At 33.4% G+C, this 26,085-nt stretch overlaps 4 protein-coding genes across 4 annotated transcripts; all 4 read left to right on the top strand.

Moving 5' to 3' along the window:
* The first annotated feature begins 752 nt into the window (after positions 1 to 752).
* LOC106422207 (curved DNA-binding protein-like) lies at positions 753 to 1,226 on the top strand. Its single transcript, XM_013863026.1, has one exon. It carries the CDS (start codon positions 753 to 755, stop codon positions 1,224 to 1,226), a length of 474 nt encoding a protein of 157 aa, XP_013718480.1.
* Positions 1,227 to 17,764: 16,538 nt separating this feature from the next.
* LOC111204111 (dnaJ homolog subfamily B member 12) lies at positions 17,765 to 18,985 on the top strand. Its single transcript, XM_022698309.2, has 2 exons — positions 17,765 to 18,141; positions 18,298 to 18,985. The coding sequence occupies exon 2, from the start codon at positions 18,324 to 18,326 to the stop codon at positions 18,942 to 18,944; it is 621 nt and encodes a 206-aa protein (XP_022554030.2). The 5' UTR covers positions 17,765 to 18,141; positions 18,298 to 18,323; the 3' UTR covers positions 18,945 to 18,985.
* A 3,884-nt stretch (positions 18,986 to 22,869) lies between these two features.
* On the top strand, positions 22,870 to 24,714 carry LOC106422209 (dnaJ-related protein rsp1-like). The gene has a single exon (XM_022697920.2). The coding sequence runs from the start codon at positions 23,254 to 23,256 to the stop codon at positions 24,202 to 24,204; it is 951 nt and encodes a 316-aa protein (XP_022553641.2). The 5' UTR covers positions 22,870 to 23,253; the 3' UTR covers positions 24,205 to 24,714.
* Positions 24,715 to 25,083: 369 nt separating this feature from the next.
* On the top strand, positions 25,084 to 25,872 carry LOC106422210 (dnaJ homolog subfamily B member 14). Its single transcript, XM_013863028.1, has 2 exons — positions 25,084 to 25,703; positions 25,785 to 25,872. Exons 1-2 carry the CDS (start codon positions 25,084 to 25,086, stop codon positions 25,870 to 25,872), a joined length of 708 nt encoding a protein of 235 aa, XP_013718482.1.
* Positions 25,873 to 26,085: the final 213 nt, after the last annotated feature.

Below are 26,085 nucleotides of genomic sequence, written 5' to 3'. Positions count from 1 at the left end.
TCCTATTCACCCTACACGGATATGAGCTACTGCATTTCAGCCCATTTGAATACCCGGGAGAGGATCTATCCGTGGGCTGCACCTCCCACCCGGGGATTAGGTGTGTGTCTTTAATAGATCTGGGTTTAACCCTTTTAAGTTCAAAAAAAAAAATTGGTTCAAGCAGAATATTTTATATAATATAATACATAAATTTTAAAATTTTGATAAAAATTTGTTAATCTCTGTAAATAATATATTAAGATAATCACTAAAATCATTTATAAAAACTAACAATTCTATAATTTATTTATTCAAATGAATGATTCATCCTAAAATTATGAATAATATGACAAATCAACAAAATGACTTATCAAATAAAAGTATAGAAAATAGATAAATAAAATACAAATAAAAGAATAATTATCCTAAATCTACAGGTTCAACTATAAATAGGAAACTATTTATAGTCGCCATCTTTATCGTACTTGATCCTGTCTCTGGCTTTTCCTCTCTAAGTCGCCATCTTTATGTTAAGTTTTTTTTTTTTTTTTTGCTTAAATTTTCTATGTTAAGTTGCAAAGGTATGAGTCTGTTTAAGTTAGACATCCAAGTCGATAGATAATTTTCGTTGACCGACTTCATTGCTGCCTATTTCGTTCTCTCCTCTGTTTTTGTTATAGGTGCGGAAACTTTGAGCGAACAAGATACTGGGAAGTGGGAACTGAGCAAAACGACATGGAGTGTGTAATAAGGATGAAGCGAAAAGGGCAATGGATATTGCCGAGAAGAAAATTTCAGAGAGTGATTACGTAGGAGCCAAGAAATTCGTCGACAAGGCTCAGAATTTGTATCCGAATCTTGATGGACTGAGACAAGTGTCGGTGATGATCACTGGAGGAAGAGAAGCTGACTGGTACAGAGTTCTTGGTGTTGATCCTTTGGCTGATGATGAAACTCTGAAGAAGCAGTACAGGAAGTTAGCTCTTTTGGTTCATCGGGACAGGAAAAAGTATAAAGGCGCGGAAGGTGCGTTTAATTTGGTTTTAGAAGCTAGGCGTCTGTTATCTGACAAGGTTAGTAAAACCGCTTATGATCAAAGGAGGAAGTTTAACGCCGGGATGCAGAAACCACGACCATACCAACACAAGCCAGATTCTTCTAACGGGAATCAAAATGCTAAAGACAGAGTGGATGTGAGTGCTTGGATTGGAAGAAAGAAGTATGCTAGTGGGGCGCAGATCTAGAAAACAGGTCTCAAACGTATGAAAGTATAAACTCGCAAAGTAAGAACTCTTTCTTATTAATATCTTGTGGAAACTCTCTCAAAACTCATAAACTCACACTTTTGGATCACCTCATGATCTCTCTTTATATATCTCTATATTTATCCTAATCCTATTAGTAAACACATATTTAGATAACTTCTAAACTAAAATAACCCTTATCTTCTTATTCTCCAACTTCTCTTAGGATTAGGATATCTTCTTTCTCAAGCTTTCTTCAAGCTTACTCCAACATTCTCCCTCCTACGTTTGAAGCTCTCAGTCTCTAAATCTTTCGTGCCAATGAAGTCTCTCATCTCTTTAAATTTGGTTCTTCCTAAAGCCTTTGTCAAGATGTCTGCTTTCTGTTTATCTCATGATACATGCTCAACTCCTACTTGCTCGTTTTCCACACACTCTCGAATGAAATGGTATCTCTTGTGTATATGTTTTCTCCTCCCGTGGAAAACAGGCTTTCTTGTTAGCGCGATTGCGGACTGATTGTCGATTCGAATGGTAACTCTTTCACATGACTGATCCGTGATCTCACTCAATAGGTCTTGTAACCAGATAGCTTGTCTTGCAGCTTCTGTTGCCGCCATGAATTCAGCCTCGCAGGACGACAATGCGACTGTGTCCTGTTTTTGTGAGCACCACGTGATCGGACTGTCTCCAAGATAGAAGATGTGGCCTGTTGTACTCTTCCCATCATCTAGATCAGACTCAAAGCTGCTGTCACTATAGCCTATGAGCCTCGGAACCTTCTGTGTTGATCGCTCAAACACTAGTCCATAAGAGACATTTCCGCGCAAATACTTCAAAACTTGTTTCATCGCATTACCGTGTGATTCCCTCGGGCTCTGCATGTATCGTGACAAGACTCCAACGCTATAGGATAGATCAGGTCTCGTGTGGAGAAGGTAGCGTAGGCAGCCTATGTTTCTTCTGAACCTTGTTGCGTTGATCTCTCTCTCATGCTCTGCTTTTGATAACTTCAAACCAACCTCCATTGGCGTTTGAACAGAGTTGCATTTATCCATCCCATCTTCTTCTAGTATCTTCGTCGCATAGCTCCTCTGCACTAATGTAATTCCATTCTCATGTTGACATACTTCTATGCCAAGGTAGTAGGTGAGTTTGCCTAAATCGCTCATATCGAACTTGCTTGACATGTTCTCTTTAAACTCTTTTATGATCATATCGTTGGTGCCGGTCACAAACAGATCGTCCACGTAGACTGCAACTATTAGTAAGTCGCCATTTAACTCCTTGCAATAGACTGAGGGTTCTTTAGAACACTTCCTAAACTGAAGCTCGCAAAGTATCTGGTTCAACTTGTTGTTCCATGCCCATGGCGCTTGCCTCAAACCATAAAGTGCCTTATTAAGCTTGTACACCTTTTGTTCTTCTCCTTTCCTTTCGTACCCCTCAGGTTGCATGACATAAACGGTTTCCTTAAGTTCTCCGTGCAAGAACGCTGTTTTAACGTCTAAGTGGTGCACCTCTCATCCGTTTGTTGCTGCTAGGTTGATGAGAAGTCTTATCGTATCATGTCTTGCCACAGGTGCAAAGACTTCTTCAAAATCAATCCCATGACGTTGAACGTAACCTTTAGCAACTAATCTTGATTTGTATTTGTTAATGCTTCCATCTGAGTTGCGCTTGATCTTAAAAATTCACTTCAACCCGATTGGTTTTGCTCCGTATGGTAGGTCTACTAGGATCCAAGTGTTATTCTTCTCTATGGAATGTATCTCTTCCTCACACGCTCGCATCCATTCCTTTGAATCCTTGGCTTCACTGAAACTTCGTGGCTCATTGTTCAGGTACATTAGTATTTCTTCTCCGAGTTCTTCAGCATGTAGTATGTAATCGTCGAGGTACTTAGGCCTTGTATGTTGCCTCTCTGATCTCCTTAACACTTGTGTCTCTTCTTCTATCATCTCTTCATTATCTACTGTATCAACGAGTGGTTGTGTCAAGGGTTCCTCGCTACTACCTTGTTCCAGACGTAGCTGTTCTGTTTTCTCAATATGATCATCGATTCCATGATTTCCAAAGCTCCCAATCGTCACCACAAACTCTCCAATGCTCTGTTCTTCCGCACTGTCTGTGCTCCAGTTCCATCCCCTTGACTCGTCGAAAACAACGTCTCTGCTAACTACTATCTTCCGAGTTTGAGGATCAAGTAGACGGTAAGCTTTTGATCCTGGCTCCGTCCCTAGATGTACCAACATACGTGCTCGATCATCTAGTTTCTTCAGAAGCTTTCCATCTATCTTTGCATAAGCTATGCACCCGAACACACGTAGATGATCAACACTCGGCTTCTTTCCTCTGAAACCCTCGTATGGCGTCTTTTCTTTCAAGGCTCGAGTAGCTGCACGGTTCAGAAGATACATTGAATGTCGTATGGCTTCGCCCCAGAGATAGTTTGGCATATGCATATGCTTAAAAATACTTCTTGCCATCTCCATCATGGTTCTGTTTCTACGCTCTACCACTCCGTTCTGTTGTGGTGTATATGGTGCTGTCAAGTGACGTCTGATGCCTGAGAGGTCACAGAAACTATTGAACTCTTTCGAGATAAATTCTCCTCCTCTGTCGGTTCTGAAAGTTCCTATCTTCTTTCCTGTTTCTTTCTCTATCACCTCCTTGAGTTTCTTAAACTTTTCGAATGCTTCACCCTTTTCCTTTAATAGTATTGTCCACATGTACCTTGTGTTTGTGAGTTGGTTAGGTAAAGGCTGACCAAGTCAATGATGCTTTATCATCAATAACCACAAATATATATCTGTTTCCAGTAGATGTTCTTGGTGATATAGGTCCACATAAGTCTCCATGAAGCAATTCTAATACATCTGCTGCTCTGTATGTGGTGGCTTTTGGAAAGGGATATCTTGCTTGCTTACCAAGCAAACATGAGCCGCACACTTCTTTCTCGATAGTTATATTTGGAAGTTCGAGCACCAGCTCCTTCTGTATCATGCCTTTTAAAGACTCAAGATTTATGTGACCTAGACGAGAGTGCCAGCTGTTTGTCTCAATGCTTGAAGATAGGTACAGACGTGCATTACTCCTTATGCCCATGTGAACCTTATACAGTCTGTTCTTTGAACGTTTTGCTTTCACAAGTAGTTTTCCATGCTGATCATGCATTGTTAACTCTTCTCCTCTCAGCCTTATGTCACAACACGCCTCTGTAGCCTGACCTAGACTTATAATATTACTCTTAAGGTCAGGAATAAAATATACATCCGTCATCTTCCTTGCATCTCGGTTCATATCTATGAATGCAATTGTTCCCTTGCCTTTAATGTCTATCCTCGAGTCATCCCCAAACCTTACCTTTCCGGTGATAGTATTGTCGATCTTTGAGAAATATCTTCGATCTCCAGTCATATGGTTGCTCGCGCCGTTATCAAGATACCATATGTTTTCTCCTTCGGTGCCTGTTTCGTACTTCTCAGGTAGGACGTTCTTCTCATTTAGGAATACAACCTCATGCATCATAAGCTCGTCAGCTTCTTGTGTATCTGTGTTATCGGATTCCTGAGTTTCCTGTAGCTTGAGAAGAAGCTCCGGACATTGGGCCACAAAGTGACCAACCTTATCACATCTAAAACATGTTATCTTGGATGCATCTGTCTCAGTATAGGCTCTTCCTCCATTGAATCATCTTCCTCCGCTATATCCTCTTCCTCCATTAAACCTACCGCGTCCTCGTCCTCTGTAAAAAGAACGTCCACCCCTACCTCTTCCTTGATAAGAATCTCCATAGTAGTATTGGTTATCTTGTGATTGATCTTGAGATGTCTGGTTTGCTTGGCTACTTTGTCCATCGTTTACATACATTAAACTCTTTGATTGATATTCTTCACCATCCTCGTCATCAAGAATCCTCTCTTCATATGCTTTTAAACATCCAATGATCTCCTCAAAGTTTGTTGTATTAAGATCCAACATCTGTTCAAGCGAGGCGACCATATGAATGTATTTCTTTTGAGGTAGACTCGAGAGAAATTTCTTCACAAGTTTCTTATCTTCAATGGTTACGCCTAACGCAGATGATTTTGCATCAAGCTCGGACAGCGTTCCTCCGAAATCGTCGATGGTCTCTGTCTCCTTCATCTTCAGTCTGTCGAATTCATTCGTTAATGTCTGTAATCTGGCTTCTCTTACTCGCTCAGATCCTACGTATCTGGCTTTGATGGCATCCCATACCTGCTTGGCTTGGTTACGCTCCCCTACTTGCAATATAAGGGATTCAGGTATTGACTGAAACAATAAAGCAAGCGCTAGATCGTTTTTGTCAACACTCGCGGTTTCATCTTCTATTGCTTCCCAAGCCTTACGCACCCGTAGTGTTACTTTCATCCTTAATGCCCACACCGTATAGTTCGTTGAGATGAGCATAGGACACTTGATTGAAAAAGAACCCCCTCCTTCCTTTAGCTTACCGATCGCTGGAACTATTTCACTCATGTTCTCTGTTTGGCTCTGATACCAACTCTAGAAAACAGGTCTCAAACGTATGAAAGTATAAACTCGCAAAGTAAGAACTATTTCTTATTAATATCTTGTGGAAACTCTCTCAAAACCACAAGCTCTCAAAACTCATAAACTCACACTTTTGGATCACCTCATGATCTCTCTTTATATATCTCTATATTTATCCTAATCCTATTAGTAAACACATATTTAGATAACTTCTAAACTAAGATAACCTTATCTTCTTATTCTCCAACTTCTCTTAGGATTAGGATAGCTTCTTTCTCAAGCTTTCTTCAAGCTTACTCCAACAGAAGAAACCACCGTATGCACACAAGCCAGCTTCATCTAATTCGAATCAAAATGCTAGAGATGGTGTGGTTCCAAGTGCTGAAACTAGAAATACTAAGCATGTGCATGCCTGCTCCTGCGCCTCTGAATAAACCTAAACAGGGGAAATATTGTACCTTTCGGACAATGTGTATTGGTGGGTGCAAGACACGACCTAGTTAAAGCATGAAAATTTCCGAAACTCAAATATGAGACACTGGATTGGCAAGGACTGTGGCTGTATATTATACTAATGGTGTGTCCGCGCTTCGCGCGGAATTATTCTATTTATTTAGTTTAAATATTGACATTTTATTATATATTGGTCTGTTTTTCTTTTTATTTATTGTCACATACTTCATAGAATTATACTATTTTAGTTATTGCATGTAGAGGTGGGTATTCAGATATCCGTTCGGATTCGGATTGGATATTTTAGACTTTTGGGTATTTCGGTATATGGATATAGAATTTGTTTGGATAATTTTATACTTTGGACTGGGTTCGGTATTTGCAGTTTGGGTTCGTACAATTCGGGTTTGGTTAATTAAAGTTACTTAGAAAAACGATCGGGATGAACATAGCTCATGAATCAAAAATAAAATATGAATCAAATAATAATGTTTACGTTGGAAGATATAACAATATAGTATTAAGCAAAAAACCATAAAATAGGTTATAAACCAATGAGCGGGGCATCAATTACTCAAAGATGAAGATAAATACATCACCAAATCAACCTTTGGAAAAGTGTTTCCTCTAATAAAATCGAAAGTTGTGAAGAAATTAAAAATAAAACCATTAATTCTACGAAATAGAAGTGGTTAGATTTAATGTGAATTATGAAGTGGAAATGAATGAATCTAAACATTTAGGGATTTAGGATTACTAAATAAGTTTTTGGATATTTCGGATATCCATTCAGGTATATGGTATTATCCGATCATGTTCGGTATCCAATCTTTTTTTGCTCAATACCCTTTGGATATTTTTATAGATCGGGTCAGGTTCGAGTTTGGATTTGTCGGATAAGGTTCAGGTTCAATTTCGGATATCAAATAAAATGTCCAGCTTGCATGCATCTGACCAGTGATCGTATATAATAGTTCAATTTGATTCAACTTATTTTATTATTTTTTCTTTTTTTCTATAGTTTTATGTTACAAAAAAAAATTTCACTTTTTTTTTGTTATAAAATTATATATTTGAACATGAATCATGGATTTTGGTCTTATTCATTTGTTTCTTGAATTTGTTGGCACTTTTCTTTAGTTTTTAAACACAGTATTCTTTTAAAATTTGATATATGCATCAATAAGAGTTTTAGTATATTTAAAAATAATTTCATATATGTATATATTGTAAGTTGTAAATTTATATCTGCGATTTATGTTTATGATGTTTTGTTCTCAGCATTCTCAACTCTTTCTAAAAAAACTTGGTTTTTATTATTAGAACAGGTGTTGTCGGTTTATTTTCATATATTTGTTTCAAATACATGACGCTCATTTATACATATGAAGTAAAACAAAATTTCTTTCTCTTAATCAGTATTTTAGGAACTTCACTGTGATAATTAAAAAGTATATTTTTGTATATTTGTATACACTATTTTGCGTGAAAAGGTGAAGAATTTTTGTATGCGTAATTGTTTTTGAGTTTTAGGTTATCTTATTTAAAGTTCATAAAGATTTTATTTAAACTTATACTGGAATTAGGTATATTTAGACTAGACTAACTTTTTAACAAAAAAAAAGTTTAGACTAACTTATATAATATGGTTTGACTTATTCGGTGAAAACATATTCAATTAGACGATCTGTTTTCTTATGTTAACTTCATAGATGAGGAAAAGTCAAACATATTTATAGATATAATCATTGTAAATTTGTGATACAAACATATTTGGCTATGGCAATTCAATATTTGATACTGGAAGAATGCAGACAGTAATATATATATCTTGAGGAACTAAAAGTTCTGTACGTACACAAATTAATGCATTTCCTAGCATTTTTTAAGGTCTATATATTAAAATTATTTTGAAAATCTCAACTGTCTACGATGAGGATCATAACCTCCAGGAAGACAATTTGATTTCAATGGCTCTTGCCTTTTCCTACAGAAACATCCTTGGTTTCTTTGAGCTCACGGGTGTTTTTTTTATAAATAGCTCTTCAGTCCTCATCTCATCATCAGAACCATATCTTTCATCATATTGTCTGACCGCCAAAGCCTCCTCGTTGTTTGAAGAATCACCATCTCGACTTGTGGGGTTTGTCACCGTCACGATGAATGCCAACATCACTCCCTTCTTTTTTTTTTTTTTTCCTTTATTGATATCAATATCATATTCTTCTTTCGAATCCTCAAACGGTTCTTCATCTTCTTCTTCCTCAATTGGCTCCCTTTGGACCCCACGTCCCTGCATACCTTAGAAAGACTCATTGAATAACAGGAGGAAACACATCGATTTGAAGGTCTATACGTTAAAATTATTCTGAAAATTTCAACTGACATTTTAGAAGAGTTAGCTATCATAACAAATGCTACAAATCTAAATATGGTTACAACACTTCATTCTCTTTCTGGCACAAAGTCTCCTTTTTAAAAAAAAAAAATTCGCAACTTTAAGCAACTTTGAGGTATGTTATGTGCATCTGATGAACATATTCCAATCTCAGTATTCTAGAAAACATGGAAAACAACCGACACAACTATCTTGGTCCTCACCATGGGTTGCGCCGGGGGAGATCGAAGCTGAACTAACAGCGATATTGAAGGAGACAACGCCGAGATTGGACATGTCGGAATACACAACCGAGTCTGTGAGAAACGTATGTAATAATAAGAAACAGAGGAGGAGCATGTCCACACTCATAACTCATAAGCTCTCCACCTTTCTTGACATTCTTAGCCTCCCAGAATCTCAACAGAGACCTCGGCTTAACATTTAGACCAAAAAAAAAAAACAGAGACCTCGGTGGTGTTTAATCATCCGCCAGCTTACAAACAGGCGAGCATAACGTATGAAGTCGACATAGATGGAGGTGATGCGTGACAGAGTTTAATCATATCAGACCGCGGAGATATTCATCACATCAGAACGGACTAATTTATAGCTCGGGGTTGTAGTGGTCACCTTCAACGATAATGAAGCTGAGTGGGAGGGGAGGTGGAGCGAGCGTAGTTTAATAAATGGATTAATGGAGGAGTTAAACCAAAAAAAAACGATTCCGTTACACAGAGTTTGATCGGATTCCATAGATATCCAAAGGGTCACGGCGCCTCATTCTAGGAGATGCAACATATGCTTGCAAAAAAAACCTAGACAATCTCAGACCAGGTTGAAATAATTAAAGGCCCAATAAAATAAAAAGTACATTGCTACCATGCTTTGAAAGTTAAATTGCATTCATTATCGATAGCACAAATACGGAAGTTTGTTGATTGACTGCCACGTGTTGGGATTTGCCCCTCACTCCATGATGACGTGGCACAAGGAAGAGAGAACATACCCTACTTTATTGTATAAGATACCTATAGTCCTTGGCTAAACGGTCCATAGGAGCAGCATATATATATTTTCGTGACTGTTCATGGTTTTCTCTTCACCTCCCAGTGTGTGTAGTCTTGTTAACCCATTTTTAAAACAAAATTGTTAACCACATTAAAATACACAGAAGCTTGTGTTTATGTATGAATCACTGTGACCTGGCAACATTAATATAAGGTAATAGAAGTAGAGCCCCTGACAGCATCAACAAGGCCAACAACACAGCGGGAGGAGAAAGGGAGTTATGATCCAAAATATAATATTAAACACACACAAAATACAACCTTGTGATCAGTTCATACGATAACTAAATTATTTATTTTCTAAGGTTACAAAATAAGTTTTCTATTATCCTTTGTGTAAAAGAAAGAAAAAAAAAACAGAAAATCAATGGTATAAAGAGATACGAGGGTCGCTCTTTATTGTTGTGTCCCTATCAATGTTTTGAAACCCGATTAGGACCCTCGGTCGAACCGGTAAATCCAGTGACCCGTATATAATTCGGTTTAGAAAAAACCACTATTTAAAAACCTGATAAAATCCACACAAAAAAACTGTTAAAACCCAGAAACCGGCTACTGATTGAACCTATACATAACTCTTATTTATTTTTTCTTAAATTATTTTAGTTACATTATTAGAATTTGTTTTGTATTCTAATTAAGAAGTTAGGCTTTTATTTTTTAACAAATAAGCATATTTATTAACAAAACAAGTTGATGTGAATTGGTATTAGTTTATTTTTGTTATTGATAATCTATTATTATTTTATTTTTTACCTTCGGCTTATTTTGGTTTTAAGGTTTAATTTTATTATTTACATTAGACATTTAAATATTTAAGTATTTTAAGTCTTGATATATTATTATATGTCATAACTCTTAATGTGTTATAAATATTTTTAAAATAGTCTAAATTTTATTTTTGATATTTTAAATGTGAAACGAATATAAAAATAAAGAACAATAAAGTTAAGTAATTTTCTAAATGTTTTTTTAAAACATAAAATATTTGTTTTTTCAATAGCTAGTATTTTATTATGTAACAAAATTAATTAATTTATTAATCTACGGTTGCCCGCAGTCGACCCAAAAACCCGGTGACTCAGGAAATAGACCGGTAAATAAAAAGTTTTGTTTTTTTTTGAATCAGTCTCGTGTGTCTAAGCGATCAAGATCGCGAGAATTGGATCTAGAATCAGATCAAACACTGGAGTAGGAGGGGAGTGACTTACCATTCTCCACGGAACCAATGTGGCGAGATTGGATCGGCGGAGAGAATTAGGGTTTATAAATCAGAAACCTCGGTGAAAAGTGTTTATGATGTACGAGACCGACATTGGAGAAGGTGGCTTTAATTCCTTTTATATATATCTTTTTTGAATATTGAATTTGATTTGGCATGTTTTCTAGTTTGTGTGGTTATAAGCTTTTCGAAGTACGGTGTGCAGTGCACACATTAGCTTTTTTTTATAATAAGATATTTCTATTGTATTTTTTTGTTGGATTTTAAAAATTTTGAAACCAGTAACAAAGAAATTTTAATGGATTTTGAAAATTTTCAAACAAAATTTTTTTAGTAGATTATTAAAATCAATAAACTAATAACAATGGAATCTCAAAAATTCTAAAGTCGATGAAAATTTATTTGTCGATAATCTCCGCCCTCCTTACTCTAATTCAAAACCACGAGCTGTGAAAATATGATATAGGGAAATTGCCAAAAATACCATTTTCAAAGTATCACTTTTTATGTTTACACTAACCATTTTTACCCTCATCTTTAATGAAGGGTAAAAGACATTTATAACTTTTTGATTAACTTTGACAAAAAAAAAATATGGTTAACTAATCTAAACTTAAAACATCAACTCTAAACCCTAAATCATCAACTCTAAACCCTAAACCATGAAACATCAACTCTAAACCCTAAACCCCGAAACATCAACTCTAAATCCTAAACCCTAAACATTCAAATCTAAACTCTAAAACATCAACTATAAATCCTAAACGTAAACCTAAACCCTAGGTCACTACGTAGCGACCGACCGAGTGGCTTGGTCGGTCGCTACGTAGCGACCCGCGTTAGCGACCGACCGAATGGCTTGGTGGTCGCACATCAACTTTAAACTCTAAATCATCAATTCTAAACCCTAAACTATGAAACATCAACTCTAAACCCTAAACCTCGAAACATCAACTCTAAATCCTAAACTCTAAACCTTCAAATCTAAACCCTAAAACATCAACTCTAAACCCTAAACGTAAACCATAAAACCTAAAACCCTAAACCTTCAAATCTAAACTCTAAAACATCAACTTTAAACCCTAAACGTAAACCCTAAACCCTAAAACCCTAAACATTCAAATCTAAACCCTAAAACATCAACTCTACGGTTTTTGGGTTTAGAGTTTAGGGTTTAGGGTTTAGGATTTAGCGCTTAGAGTTTAGGGTTTAAGGTTTAGGGTTTATAGTTTACGGCTTAGAGTTGAAGGTTTAGGGTTTAGAGTTGATGTTTTAGGGTTTAGGGTAAATTTTTTAGGGTTTAGGGTTTAGAGTTTACGTTTTAGGTTTTAGGGATTAGTGTTGGTAGTTTAGACTTTAGTGTTGATGGTTTAGGGTTTAGGGTTTAGAGTTGAAGTTCAGGGTTTAGGGTTGATGTTTTGGGTTTAGAGTTCATGGTTTAGGGTTTAGGGTTTAGAGTTGATGTTTCGGAGTTTAGGGTTTAGAGTTGATGTTTCAGGGTTTATGGTTCGTATTTAAAAAAAATAGGGTTTATGATTGATGGTTTAGGGTTTAGAGTTGAGTTTTAGGGTTTAGGGTTTGAATTTCGAAATAGCATAATTCGAAAAGAAAAAAAATTATTATTTTTTTAGTTTTTTAGATTTTTATTTATTTATATATTTATTTATTATATATATAAAAAACAATGGCGTAAGAGTCTTTTGCCACTTAGTGAAAAATGTATTTTAGAAAATGTCTATTTAGTGGTGGAAAAAATGAAAAGTTGTAGCATGAAAATGGTAAACATGTAATTTTCCCTATGAAATATTATATCTGAAATCAAGTGGAACCGATCCGAAATTATTTGTCACATTCTCCATAATTTTAGGATGTATCATTAATTTTAATAAATAAATTATAGAACTATTAGTTTTAATGAACAATTTTAGTGATTATCTTAATTTATTAATTAACAGAGATTAAAAATTCTATCAAAACTTTAAATGTAACTAATTTTCTTTTAATAATGAAATATATAATATTTTACAAATCTATACTATTGTTTAAGAAATAATTTTGTTGATTTGTCACATTTTCCATAATTTTAGGATTTGTCATTAATTTTAATAAATAAATTATAGAACTATTAGTTTTAATGAATAATTTTAGTGATTATCTTAATATGTTAATAAACAGAGATTAAAATATTCTCTTAAAACTTTAAATGTAACTAATTTTCTTTTAATAATGAAATATATAATATTTTACAAAAGAAAAACATTTATGATAACTACGATGTATGATCTACATAAATATTTGATATTATCTTATTTATTATTTTACAAAAAATTATCCGCTTTTATATGTTAAAAAGAGTTATATTGTTCATGTTTTGTTAGTTATATATTGTTTTGTATTTTGTTAACTTTTGCTCATCAGTCCCAAAAAGATAACATTTTTAATAGTTACGATAGAACAACAAGTCCCAGCCTTTTATAGGTGTATGTAATTTATTACTTTTAGTTTATAGGTGAGTAGTTAAAAAGAAAAAAATCTCAGGAGGTTATAACTGGTGTATGTAATTTTATATTTTTAGTTATCACAATAAAAACTTTTTATGCTTATACTCCAGCGATACAAGCTTAATGCTCGAATACAAATCGTGATAAGAAACATACTAATGGCAAACTTGCAAAGAAGAAAAAGATGAATATTTTGAAACATAAAAGATCACGTAAACATTCTCAAAACAATGGTTCTAATCATGTATATAAATTACATAATTTGAAGAAACATCATGATAGATGATTTCGTTTTATTTTGTGACTATAAATTCAGATATTGATCGATAATATTCTCCATAATTTTAGGTAATTTTTCTTGAAGGAATTTTGATCAAAGGGATTTTTTTAATAAGTAGTTTCACTATCGGTGACTATACCACATAATATAGAATGAATCATTTACCTTTTAAGATAAAAACTCTATCACTACAAGAAAACATCGGTATTCTGACGGACATTCCGACGGAAAATGAAATCCTCGGAATTTCCCGAGGAATTTCCGAGGAAATTCCAAGGAAACCCAAAATTTGGGTTTCCTCGGAATATACCGACGGAATTCCGAGGAAACATCAATCCGTCGGAATATTCCGAGGAAATTCCGACGAACTAGTGATCGATCGATGCGTTTTTGGACATACCCATCGATCGATCACATTGTTACGCTTTGGTCCATCTTAGTGATCGATCGATGCGTTTTTGGACATAAATACATCGATCGATCCGTTTATAAAAAAACATTCGAGATTTTGAAACCCCAAACACTAGTTCCTCGGAATTTCCTCGGAATATTCCGAGGAAATTCCGAGGAACACTTGATATCCTCGATCGATCGATGGGATAATCTCATCGATCGATCACATTGTTACGCTTTGGTCCATCTTAGTGATCGATCGATGCGTTTTTGGACATATATCCATCGATCGATCCGTTTAAAAAAAAAATTGACGTTTTGAAACCCCAAACACTAGTTCCTCGGAATTTCCTCGGAATATTTCGACGGAATTCTGAGGAAGAAAAGGGATTCCTCGGAATTCCCTCGGAATATTCCGAGGAAATTCCGAGGAAATAGGGTTTTTAAACCGAAAACAACGTTTTGCGGTTTGAATAACACCTATATAACCCTTATTAAGTGTCTTACGTTCATTATGAAGTCAAAAATTTGTTTCTTACCCTATAATAAACACTTTTCCGATTGTATGAACGATATCCCCACAACATAAGAGAAACACTTATACACTTTAATGAACTGTAAAGGGAATACTTACAATTCGTTTTGAAATTTGTTATTTCATGGTTTATGCTCATCTATACAAAGAATCCTCAATGGTATGCATTACAATTGTATAAGAAATGAAATACGGCAAAAAAAATTGATGTTTTGAAACCCCAAACACTAGTTCCTCGGTATTTCCTCGGAATATTCCGAGGAAATTCCGAGGAACAATATAAATTAATAGAAATACATGCACAGGATATTCTTTTTCCTCGAATTAATGAAAATATTCCGAGGAAATTCCGACGGATATTTAAGTGGATGTCGGAATTTCCTCGGAATATTTTCATTTAACCGGGCAAACAAGCCGCCAAATATTTCGCGAAAATTAAAATTGAAAATACTGAGGGAATTCCGACGGAAAATATCCGTCAGACCCAAGGTTTTATAAACTCAAACCGCATCTTCTTCCCCATTTCTCTCTTCTTCCCCATTTCTCTCTTCTTCCTCTCCGGCGATCTCTCTCTCCTTCCGGCGTTCTCCACCTTCTCTCGCGACGATCTCTCCGGCGAATCCTTTCCATTCCTTTACAAATCATGTAAGGACCTTATCTCACTCTCTTAGGTCTTATTTGTTAGGTTTTTAAGTAGATTTGATGATTTTAGAAGTTTTTTGATAGATTTTTGTTAGGGTGATTGGGTAGGATTGTGATTTGTTGTGTAATAGGTTTAGAATTGTGATTTGGTTGTGTTGAATTGATTTAGAACTTTTTTTATAAATTGTTTATTATTTTTGTATTTACAAAACGTTTATATAAATTCGATTTTACAAAACGTTTTTGTATATAAATTCTATTTTTGGATTTATAAAAGATGATTTCATATTTATAAAAATATTTATATTTATTAAAATTAATTTTGTATTTATAAAACATTTTTTTGATTTATAAACACTATTTTTTTATTTTTGTATTTATAAAAACTATTTTTAAATATACAAAACGTTCTTTGTATATAAATTCGATTTTTGGATTTATAAAAGATGATTTCATATTTTAAAATTAATTTTGTATTTATAAAACATTTTTTGATTTATAAGCACTATTTTATTATTTTTTGTATTTATAAAAACTATTTTGTATTTATAAAAAGATGATTTCATATCTATAAAAATATTTATTTTTATTTAAACTAATTTTGTATTTATAAAACATTTTTTTATTTATAAACACTATTTTATTATTTTTTGTATTTATAAAAACTATTTTGTATTTATAAAAAGATGATTTCATATTTATAAAAATATTTATATTTATTAAAACTAATTTTGTATTTATAAAACATTTTTTTATTTATAAAAACTATTTTATTATTTTTTGTATTTTAAATTTGTTTTCTATTTTAATTTTAATTTTATATTTTTGAATTTCAATTTAAAAAAATAAATTTATAATTTTTTTTTTTGAATTTTGGAAATATTCCGAGGAAGTGTATCCCTCGGAATATTCCGATGACATATTCCTCGGAATATTCCGAGGAATTTCCGGCGAAAAAAATCCTCGGAATATTCCGAGGAAATGAATTTCCTCGGAATTCCGTCGGAAATTTCCGAGGGATTTCCGAGGAAAGATGAATTTCCGAGGAGTTATTTCCGAGGACTTTTTTCGTCGGTATGTCGTCGGTACCGACGATTTTTTCCTTCAGTATGCCGCTGTTTTCTTGTAGTGTATAGAACAACCAAAATCCCTTCTTGTGACGATCTCCCAAAAAAATTGGCAAATAGTTATTTCAAGGAATTTAAAAAAAAAAATATTATAACGTCAATATGAAAAGAAAGTTTTAGTCCGTGAGTTTTCTATATCATTTTTTTGTTTTTATTGATGTGTCATGTTTATGTTATGTATGTTCATCAGTTCTTCGTTCTACTTCTAATGTTTTGAGTTTTAGACATTATTGGTGAAGTTTTGAATGTTTGACTTTTAGAAGATCTTCGATTAAATTAAAATTAACTATTCGTGACACAATGTAGATTTTAGGAGGCATTTAATTTAATTTTATATCATTTAATTTTTATAACATAATGATTTGAATATTTAATATGTAATGATACATGTTTAACATGCACATTGTGGTTTGGATATGCAAATCAAGTATCATATTTCTTTTAGTCAGTCTTAAAAATCACCGGTGATATGCATTATTGAATTTTTTATCTGAATTCTCTACATAGTTATATGTGTCCAAAAATATGTATTTCTTCGTATTTTTAAAAACATGAGATGAGTATGATTTCACTTGAACCGTCCAAAATAAACTCTAGATTTTTTTTTTTAAATATTTCGCATCTACTTTTATTTAGGACACTAAATAAACAAAAAAAACTCTAAAACTATGGTACTTGAGCCAAAAATGTTAAAATTAGACAAATGTAATAGCTCTTCAATATTTAAAATACTGTTAAATTTGGATTCAATCAAGCAAATCATTCAACTTCGATATAGAAGAATCGTGTATAAAAAAGAAAAATAAATCCATATAATAAACAATTAAGATTTGGTTAATGTGATGATTGTTTCCATTAGTTTTTGGTTTTAGTTTTTGGTTTTTAGATTTTGGTTTTAGATTTTGGTTTTAGATTTTGGTTTTTGGTTTTTAACTTTTAGATTTTGGTTTTTGATTTTCAGCTTTTGGTTTTGGCTTTTCTTCACAAATGGTTGAAATTTTGAAAAACTAGTTTCCCTAAATTTTAGGGATTCTATTTGTTAAAAAACTTGATAGGCAAGTGAAATGGTTTTTACAAAAACAAAAACTAAAAGCTAAACCTTGATTGGATAAAAAATGGTTTTTACAAAAGCAAAAACTAAAAACTAAAACAAAAACAAAAACTACAAACAATCAACCTCTAAAACCCTCAAAAACATACAGAATTTTTTTTAATATTTATATCTAATTAAATAAATTAGTATAAATATACAAATTAACATTAATAGAAAATTAGTAAGAACATATATTAGCCTGCAGAAATGCGGGCCCACACCTAGTGAAATATTATATCTGAAATGAAATCTGAACCAGAAATTTTCCAAGTTCTATTTGGGTTTATCGTTTATAATTGATATACTCGAAACGGAACCGATCCAAATACCGGGAATTCGCAGGTCTAGCGGTGAGTAACTCAAATGTATGAAGTGGCTTGTGGGCCTCAATTAAAAGTCTTGGCCCAAAATATGTGTCCTACATTACCGAAGAAGCTGTGCCTTGATATTTCCTTTTTACTTTTTCTTCTTCTTGATATTTCCTTTATCAAGTCGGCAAAAGAGTGTACGAAGACTGACGGGATTAGGAGAATAAAATCACAAACCTTATAATATCAGGAGCACGTAGCTTTTATTATATAAAGGAGAAGCAATCCATCTATTGATTGAATCATCCGAACAAGAGATAGAGATCAAGCAAATAAGAATAGAGTGTTTGTTGCTTTAGTTCTTATTTTTGTTATCTAGCTATTCTTTGTTACAAGGTAAAGCTTTGGGTTTTAAATTCATTCTTAGATATCACAAAACAAAACCCTAATCAAATTCGTCCGTAGAAAATCTGTTTAATTTGCTAGTGATTTTGTTTAATATATGTAAACAATCCCTGATGCTATTTTTTTTTGGTTCGGAAACGTTTCCAGGGAACTAAGTATAAACTCTCAACAACATGGATAAGGATGAAGCGAAAAGGGCATTGGATATTGCTGAGAAGAAACTTTCAGAGAATGATTACGTTGGAGCCAAGAAATTTGTTTACAAGGCTCAGAGTTTATACCCGGATCTTGATGGCTTGAACCAAGTGTTGATGATGATCGATGTTTATACCTCTGCAGAAATCAAGATTAGTGGAGGAATAGAAACTGATTGGTACGGAGTTCTTGGTGTTGATTATAAGGCTGATGATGAAATAGTGAAGAGGCAGTACAAGAACTTAGCCCTTTTGCTTCATCCGGACAAGAACAGATTTAATGGAGCGGAAGGCGCGTTTAAGCTGGTTTTACATGCTTGGTCTCTGTTATCTGACAGGGCTGAGAGATTCCTCTATGATGAAAGGAGGCTGCAGAAGAAACCACCACCAAGTGCAAAGGCTAAGGATGCGCCTTCAAATCAGTTTTGGACAATGTGCAGTGAGTGTAAGACACGATGCGAATATTGGAGGGATTCTTATCTTAACAAGACCGTACTATGTCCAATGTGTGGTAAGACTTTCATTGCAACCGAGCAAATTCCACGGGCAGTTAAGAAAACCAGCAAGACCTACAATGTATTGTTTGGATATTGTAGATGATGAATCTTAACTGTTTGACTTTTTTTAAGAAGTCTAAGATGTCGAATATTTTAACCTAATTTGATTTTTTCTCGTTATATAAATTAAAATTTGCATATTTTCTTTTAAAAACAAGTTAACAGAATTTAAAGTTGTTTTTTTTTTTGTTAAACTCTCCAGACTCAACTTGAAGATATCAAACTTAAGATCAATTCTTCATTTTTTTCTCATGTATTTATGATATTTTATATTGTTTTGTCATATTTATGTTTTTCATATTTTTAGTCTTCTCCTCCCAAAAAGGTAAAATGTGTATTTAGATGTGCTTTTGTGTTTAATAATTTCAAACTGAAAGGTGAATTTTGTTTTTGTTATTATGTTATCTAAGAAGTTCTAGCTACAAACACAATTTTCATATCTTCAAAATTTTCATATATGATGAAGTTTCCCCGGTTACACCAACAGATGGCAAAGTATTCTCCCCGAAGAAGAAGCTTTGTTTGTGTTATGTTTCTTCTTTTATTTTGAGCATTCCGATCCATTGCCAATCGTACAATTTTACAAAGAACACGAAGTATGCGAATGAAGTATGTATATCGGGTTTTGATCTGAAAATAGGAAAAACATGCATATCCAAAACTTTACAAATAGTTGCAAACCTGAAAAAAAAAAATCGATACTAAACATTTTCTGCTTAAATACTATCGAAAACAGATTTTAGGTCAAGGACTAAATCTTTTTAGTTCGGTTCAGATATGAAACAAAGCTTGTTGCATTTGTGAGTGCACACTTCGTTGGCAATCACCATTCCAAACTACAAAAGAAGTTTGCGAAGGAGTCTGCTGATGAAGTTTGTTGTATTAGGCGGCAACTTGGCTCACCTACATCAGCCACTGTATATGAATCTAATACAACAAACTTCATCAGCAGACTCCTTCGCAAACTTCTTTTGTAGTTTGGAATGGTGATTGCCAACGAAGTGTGCACTCACAAATGCAACAAGCTTTGTTTCATATCTGAACCGAACTAAAAAGATTTAGTCCTTGACCTAAAATCTGTTTTCGATAGTATTTAAGCAGAAAATGTTTAGTATCGATTTTTTTTTTTCAGGTTTGCAACTATTTGTAAAGTTTTGGATATGCATGTTTTTCCTATTTTCAGATCAAAACCCGATATACATACTTCATTCGCATACTTCGTGTTCTTTGTAAAATTGTACGATTGGCAATGGATCGGAATGCTCAAAATAAAAGAAGAAACATAACACAAACAAAGCTTCTTCTTCGGGGAGAATACTTTGCCATCTGTTGGTGTAACCGGGGAAACTTCATCGGACCCATATTGCATAAACCTACTTTTTTACTGGAAGTAGTAAAAAAAAATTACAAATTCAGGAGCCCATATATTATCTCAAAATGATCAGAAGAAAAAAAATGATTTTTTACTGGAAATATAATATAGTTAAAACAGTGTTCTCACAAGTATTTCTTATTATAAAATGGATGGAATATTATCATTTATTATTTTATTATATTAGTGGGACCATATATTTATATTTAATGTCCAAAAAGAATTATGATTTTATTGCTATATTAAATTGCATTGATTAATCACTTTATTAGTTTATAAAATATAAATTGATTTCTACTGTATATGTGTATTTAGATGTTTTAACAAAATGGAAAACATTATTTTCATTAAAATAATTGTTATTCACTGATTTTTTGGGAAAGTCATAAGAAATGTTTTTAGATTTTGGTTTTTGGCTTTTAGATTTTAGATTTTAGATTTTCATTTTAATTTTTTGCATTAGCTTTTAGATTTTTGAAAAACGCGAATGATAATTTAGATTTTAGGTTTTGATTTTTGATTTTTGATTTCAATTTTAAATTTTTATTTTTTTAGATTTTCAGCTTTCTAAATTTGATTAATAACTTATTTATATTTTAGTATTTATTTTAGCAATTATTTAGACATATTTTAGTATTAAATAAAAATATTTTAGCAATTTTTAATTCCACTTTATCATATTTATGTTGTGGCCATTTCTTTTGGTCCGCATTTATAAAACAAAATAATTGCTAAAATAAATATTAAAGTTGCTAAATTTGATTAATAAATATTAAATATTTTAGTTTGTCAAATATTTTTAAACAATTTACTTACAAGTTATTATTTAAAAGATAAAATTACTAAAAACGTACAATAATTTTTAATAAAATAAAATTATATTACTAACAAAATATGAAAATTTTACAATAAGTAAATTAAGCTAATTTTACTGATAATTTATTTTAAAATTTTATCAGTATAAATTTAAATTAAATTAATTAATTGGCAAGTATAATTATATGAAAATTAAATGTTGATTTTCTTCTTTCTCACTGAACACAAATAATTGGTGAATTATATGCAAATTAATTTATATTATATTTTGAATAAATATATAGATATTGACACACAAGTTGGTGAATGTATACTTAAGGAGGAGAGTGTGCATTGAGAAAAAATTGCTCTTATGAAAATCCGTAAAAACAAATACAAAATCTATACTATTATTTGCGAAGTAAGTTTTCGCAATCGAGGTTTCACGTTAAAAATTAGAGTGGTCAAAGGTGATGATATTCTTAATGAAGTTTATATATAACTAATTATATAATCAAAAACAAATTTTTATCAATAATATTTAACTTTTATAAAAAAAAAATAATTCTTATATATTGTGTTGTTATCTTATAACATATTTTTCAGTTTTAAAAGTTAAAAATAAGATATAAGAATTTTTTAAATAAAATAATTTTTGTATATTGTGTTGTTATCTTAAAATTTATTTTTTTTTCAATTATAAAAGTTAAAAATAACATATAAACAATTTATAATTAAATATTAATCAACTAAAAACATTTTTCTTAAAGATATTTTCTAAAATATTTCTAACGTGGGAATGTTTGCTTTAAAATTTCAACACAGTAATAAACATATATATTTTAATAAATTTTTTTGTCATATATATATATATAATTTGATGTTTGATTTAATTTTTTGAAAATATGAATAATAAGTTATTATGATGGTTTTTGAATAATAAAATATTAAGTAATAACTATTTGTAAAACGATTAAGTCTGCACCGGGCAAAACACTTAGTATACAAAATATGCAAAAATACAAAACTGATGTAGAGTGATACAAAAAGGTTGACTTTCAAATATTTTTTACTACGATTAACTCACATGTTTCTAATCTACTAAATTTTACAAAAACCGTAAAAAAAATTCAAAAAATTGATCTATGATTTCCTTTTTACTAATGACACTAGGCCTGAGACTTTTATCCGAGATCCGGATTCGATCCGAGATTCGATCCGGATCCGATTCGAAAATCCGGATATACGGAAGGGCCGAATCCGGATCCGGATAGTAAAATGTTGGATCCGTCAAAGCCGGATCCGGATCCGGATATCTTAATTTTTAAGTCCGGATATCCGGATCCGTAAGTTTTATTAATAAATATTTCAAAAATAGTAATATCTATATATAATAAAATTAATTTTATTTAATATATTTTCATTTTTATAATAATATATATAAAATTTATGTAAATTTTGTAATATTATACATAGAAATAATTAAAGACATTATATATATATCTTTTAAATTATTGTTAATATTATATATGTATATATTAATATTATTTTTTATTTATTTTAAGGATTCAAATCCGGATCCGGATATCCGCCGGATATTACAATTTTTAGGAGGATATCCGACACTCGGATATCCGAGAACCCCGAATCCGGATAAAGATAGTAAAATTACGGATCCGCCGGATAAGGATCCGGATCCGGATACTTTAAAATTGCCCGGATACCCGATCCGTCCCAGACCTAATTGCCACTACTAATTAATAATTTCCTTTTTTTTTTGTTTAGGAGAGAAGTTAGGTGCGTCAAGAACACGCTAATCGAAAAAATCACATTCTATAAATATTAGACTCTTGCTTCTTCTATTTGTAACTCGTATTACAGTGTTCTCGATCTTATCTTCTTCTTCATCTCCCGGTTACTCTGATTAGCAGAGATTCTCTGCAAAGTTTAGACACATATTAACGGTTTGATTCTGTATACAAGAAACAGAACATCGAGACCTGATTAAAACCCTAATATCTCTCTCGACGACAACGACACGGAATGTAATAAGGAAGAAGCTACAAAAGCAATTAAAATTGCAGAGAGAAAACTTTCAGAGAACGACTACAACGGAGCGAAGAGATTCGCTGGAAAAGCTAAGACTTTGTATCCAACCCTCGATGGTTTGGAACAGATCTCAACGATGGTCGATGTTTACATCTCTGCATCGAACAAGACAAACGGAAGTGAATCGGATTGGTATGGGATTCTCGATGTTGATCCTTTGGCCGATGAAGAAGCCGTCAAAAAACAGTACAAGAAGTTAGCACTTTTGCTTCATCCGGACAAGAACAGGTTTAATGGAGCGGAAGGCGCGTTTAAGCTGGTTTTAGACGCTTGGTCTCTGTTATCTGACAAGGCTAAGAGAGCTGTCTATGATCAGAAGAGGAAAAGGAAAGAAGCTAAAGAGAAAAAGAGTGAACCAAAGCCTCCTCCTCCTGCTGCTGCTAGAGAAAATCCAAAGAGGGCTTTCAAAAAAACGGAAAAGAGAGCACGGCAGGAGCCAGGTGCTTGTAACGTGGATGGCAAGGCGAAAGAAGCCTCATCGAAAAAGAAGAAAGTTAGTAGTACCTTTTGGACAATGTGCACTCATTGCTTGACGTACTCCGAACATGTGAGAGCTCATAGTCTTGACAAGACCTCGCTTTGTCCATTCTGCCATGGGATTTTCGTCGCGACGGAGAAGTTTCCAGAGATGGTCAATGGGAAGCCATTCATCAGATTCGCTCCTCCTCGCCAACAAGTTACCTTTTGGACAATGTGCACTCATTGCTCCACATACTCTGAGCATGTGAGGGCTGGTCATCTTGACAAGACCTTGCCTTGTCTATTCTGCCATGGACTTTTCGTTGCTACAGAGAGCTTTCCAGAGATGGTCAATGGGAACCCATTCATAAGATTTGCTCCTCCTACCCCCAAGCCTCAAGCAACAAGCGGAAGCACAAGTGATACTCCAAACTCTACTCATGAGGCAGACATGCATTTCAAGAAGCCGATGGCAACAGGACATCCACACTCTAGATTTGAAGATCTAAACTCTACTCATGAAGCACAGAGGCTTTTTTCAAGAAGCGGACGGACAGGTGTGAAATAAGAAGTAAGAGATCAGAAGTTAAAGAAGTTATGCTACAGTAATTTTCACTAGTTGTCTCACGTTTCAAAGTTGAAACAAGAATGAATAATCTTACTAATACTAACCGATACATATCTTTCTCCATTCTCTCAATCCTAGATAGCTTTTACTTAATCTTGAAAAGTTGTCTGGAATCTGTATATGGTTCTGCTAAGAAGGTGGTAGATCTTAGCAGAGCTAATCAGTCAGTAGTTTAGATAAATATTAGTTCATCTACCTTTTTATTAAATACTCCGACGGTGAGATGACTTGTATGTATCTGATAAACCCATATCGGACACAAGAGATGATATATATTTAATGTTTCACATGAATTGCGGTTTGTGATCACAATATGAGAGAAGAGCCAGTTGGTAAAGCTCCACATGTACTCTCACAGAAGAGGTTACGAGATGGATCCAATAAGAGTAAAGAGAACATCCCCAACTTGTAACGTGCAGAGCAGGGATTACATGAGGGGTTTAGGATTAGTTACTTTACTACTTTTCTATGGTGGTTGGTCCACAATTTAATCTGGTATAAGAGAACTATAGACATAGAAATACAACTTCCTTACTCTGTTTAACCAAAACAAAGGGTTTACAAAAATAGATTTCACTAAATTATAATTTTCCTTTTTGTAGAAGGAAAACAAAAGAAAAAACAGAAAATCAATTATATAAAGAGATAAATAATTGTTGTGTCCCTATTACTCCCCTCTCTTCTTCACCCCCTCGCAGCTCGTCTCTAGGGGTTTAAGGCTAGTTATTTGGGGATCAATCAAAACAAGATTTAGGGCTAACGATTGCACGGTTCCGTGATCTGTAAGAAACATTGGTAGTATTGGGATCATCAAGTTACATGGAAAGTAACAAGGACAAAGCTATAAAATCAATAGGTGTTGCCGAGAAGAAAATCTCAGAGAACGATTACGTAGGTGCCAAGAAATTCGTCAACAAGGCTGAGAATTTGTATCCAAAGCTCGATGGATTGAAACAAGTGTCGATGATGATCGATGTCTACATCTCTGCATCAAACAAGATCAACAGAAAAGGAGAAGCTGATTGGTATGGTGTTCTTGGTGTTGATCCTTCGGTTACTGATGAAGATTTGAAAAGACAGTACAAGAAGTTAGCTCTTTTGCTTCATCCTGACAAGAACAAGTTTACTGGCGCAACCGAGGCGTTTAAGCTGATCTCAGAAGGTTGGTGTCTGTTGTCTGATAAGGCTCAGAGATTTTCTTATGATCTGAAGAGGAAATCAACAGATATGGAGAGTGGAATGTACCAGAAAGAACCAAAGCGACACAAGCCAGACTTTTCAGGGAATAAGCCGAAACATGAGTATCATGAGTCTGAGTCTGACCCTGAGACTGAGACTGAGACTGAGCCTGAGCCTGGTTTTACATGGAATAAGGCTCAATATAAGCGTGAGCCAGATTTTTCATGGAATTATGTGAAAGCCAGTACCTTTTGGACAAAGTGCGATAGATGCAACACATATTGTCAATTTGAAAGTGACAGTGCTTATCTTAATGAGACGTTATCTTGTCCAAATTGCAGACAGGATTTTGTTGTAACCGAGATAGAACTCGAGGAGATCGGAGGGAGGCGAGTCATCAGGTTCAATAAAAGCAGAACTGATACTTAAGAAGAAAGAATGAAAAGATGGTTTGAGCCTATGCATGAGCCTGATTCTTCATCTGAAAGGTGTGGACATGATGATTTACAAGTTTATTATCTATCGTTCTTTTGGTTGTTTTCATGCATCTGGACACTTTCTTTAGAGGTATGATTAGCTAATACTGTTTCTCTTTCCTTTAGTATAATAACAGATTGGTCCAATAATAGCTTTTTAATCTTC

This window comes from Brassica napus, unplaced genomic scaffold, assembly GCF_020379485.1.
Source record: "Brassica napus cultivar Da-Ae unplaced genomic scaffold, Da-Ae ScsIHWf_2770;HRSCAF=3541, whole genome shotgun sequence".
NCBI lineage: Eukaryota > Viridiplantae > Streptophyta > Magnoliopsida > Brassicales > Brassicaceae > Brassica > Brassica napus.
This window is presented reverse-complemented; position numbering and strand designations above follow the sequence as displayed.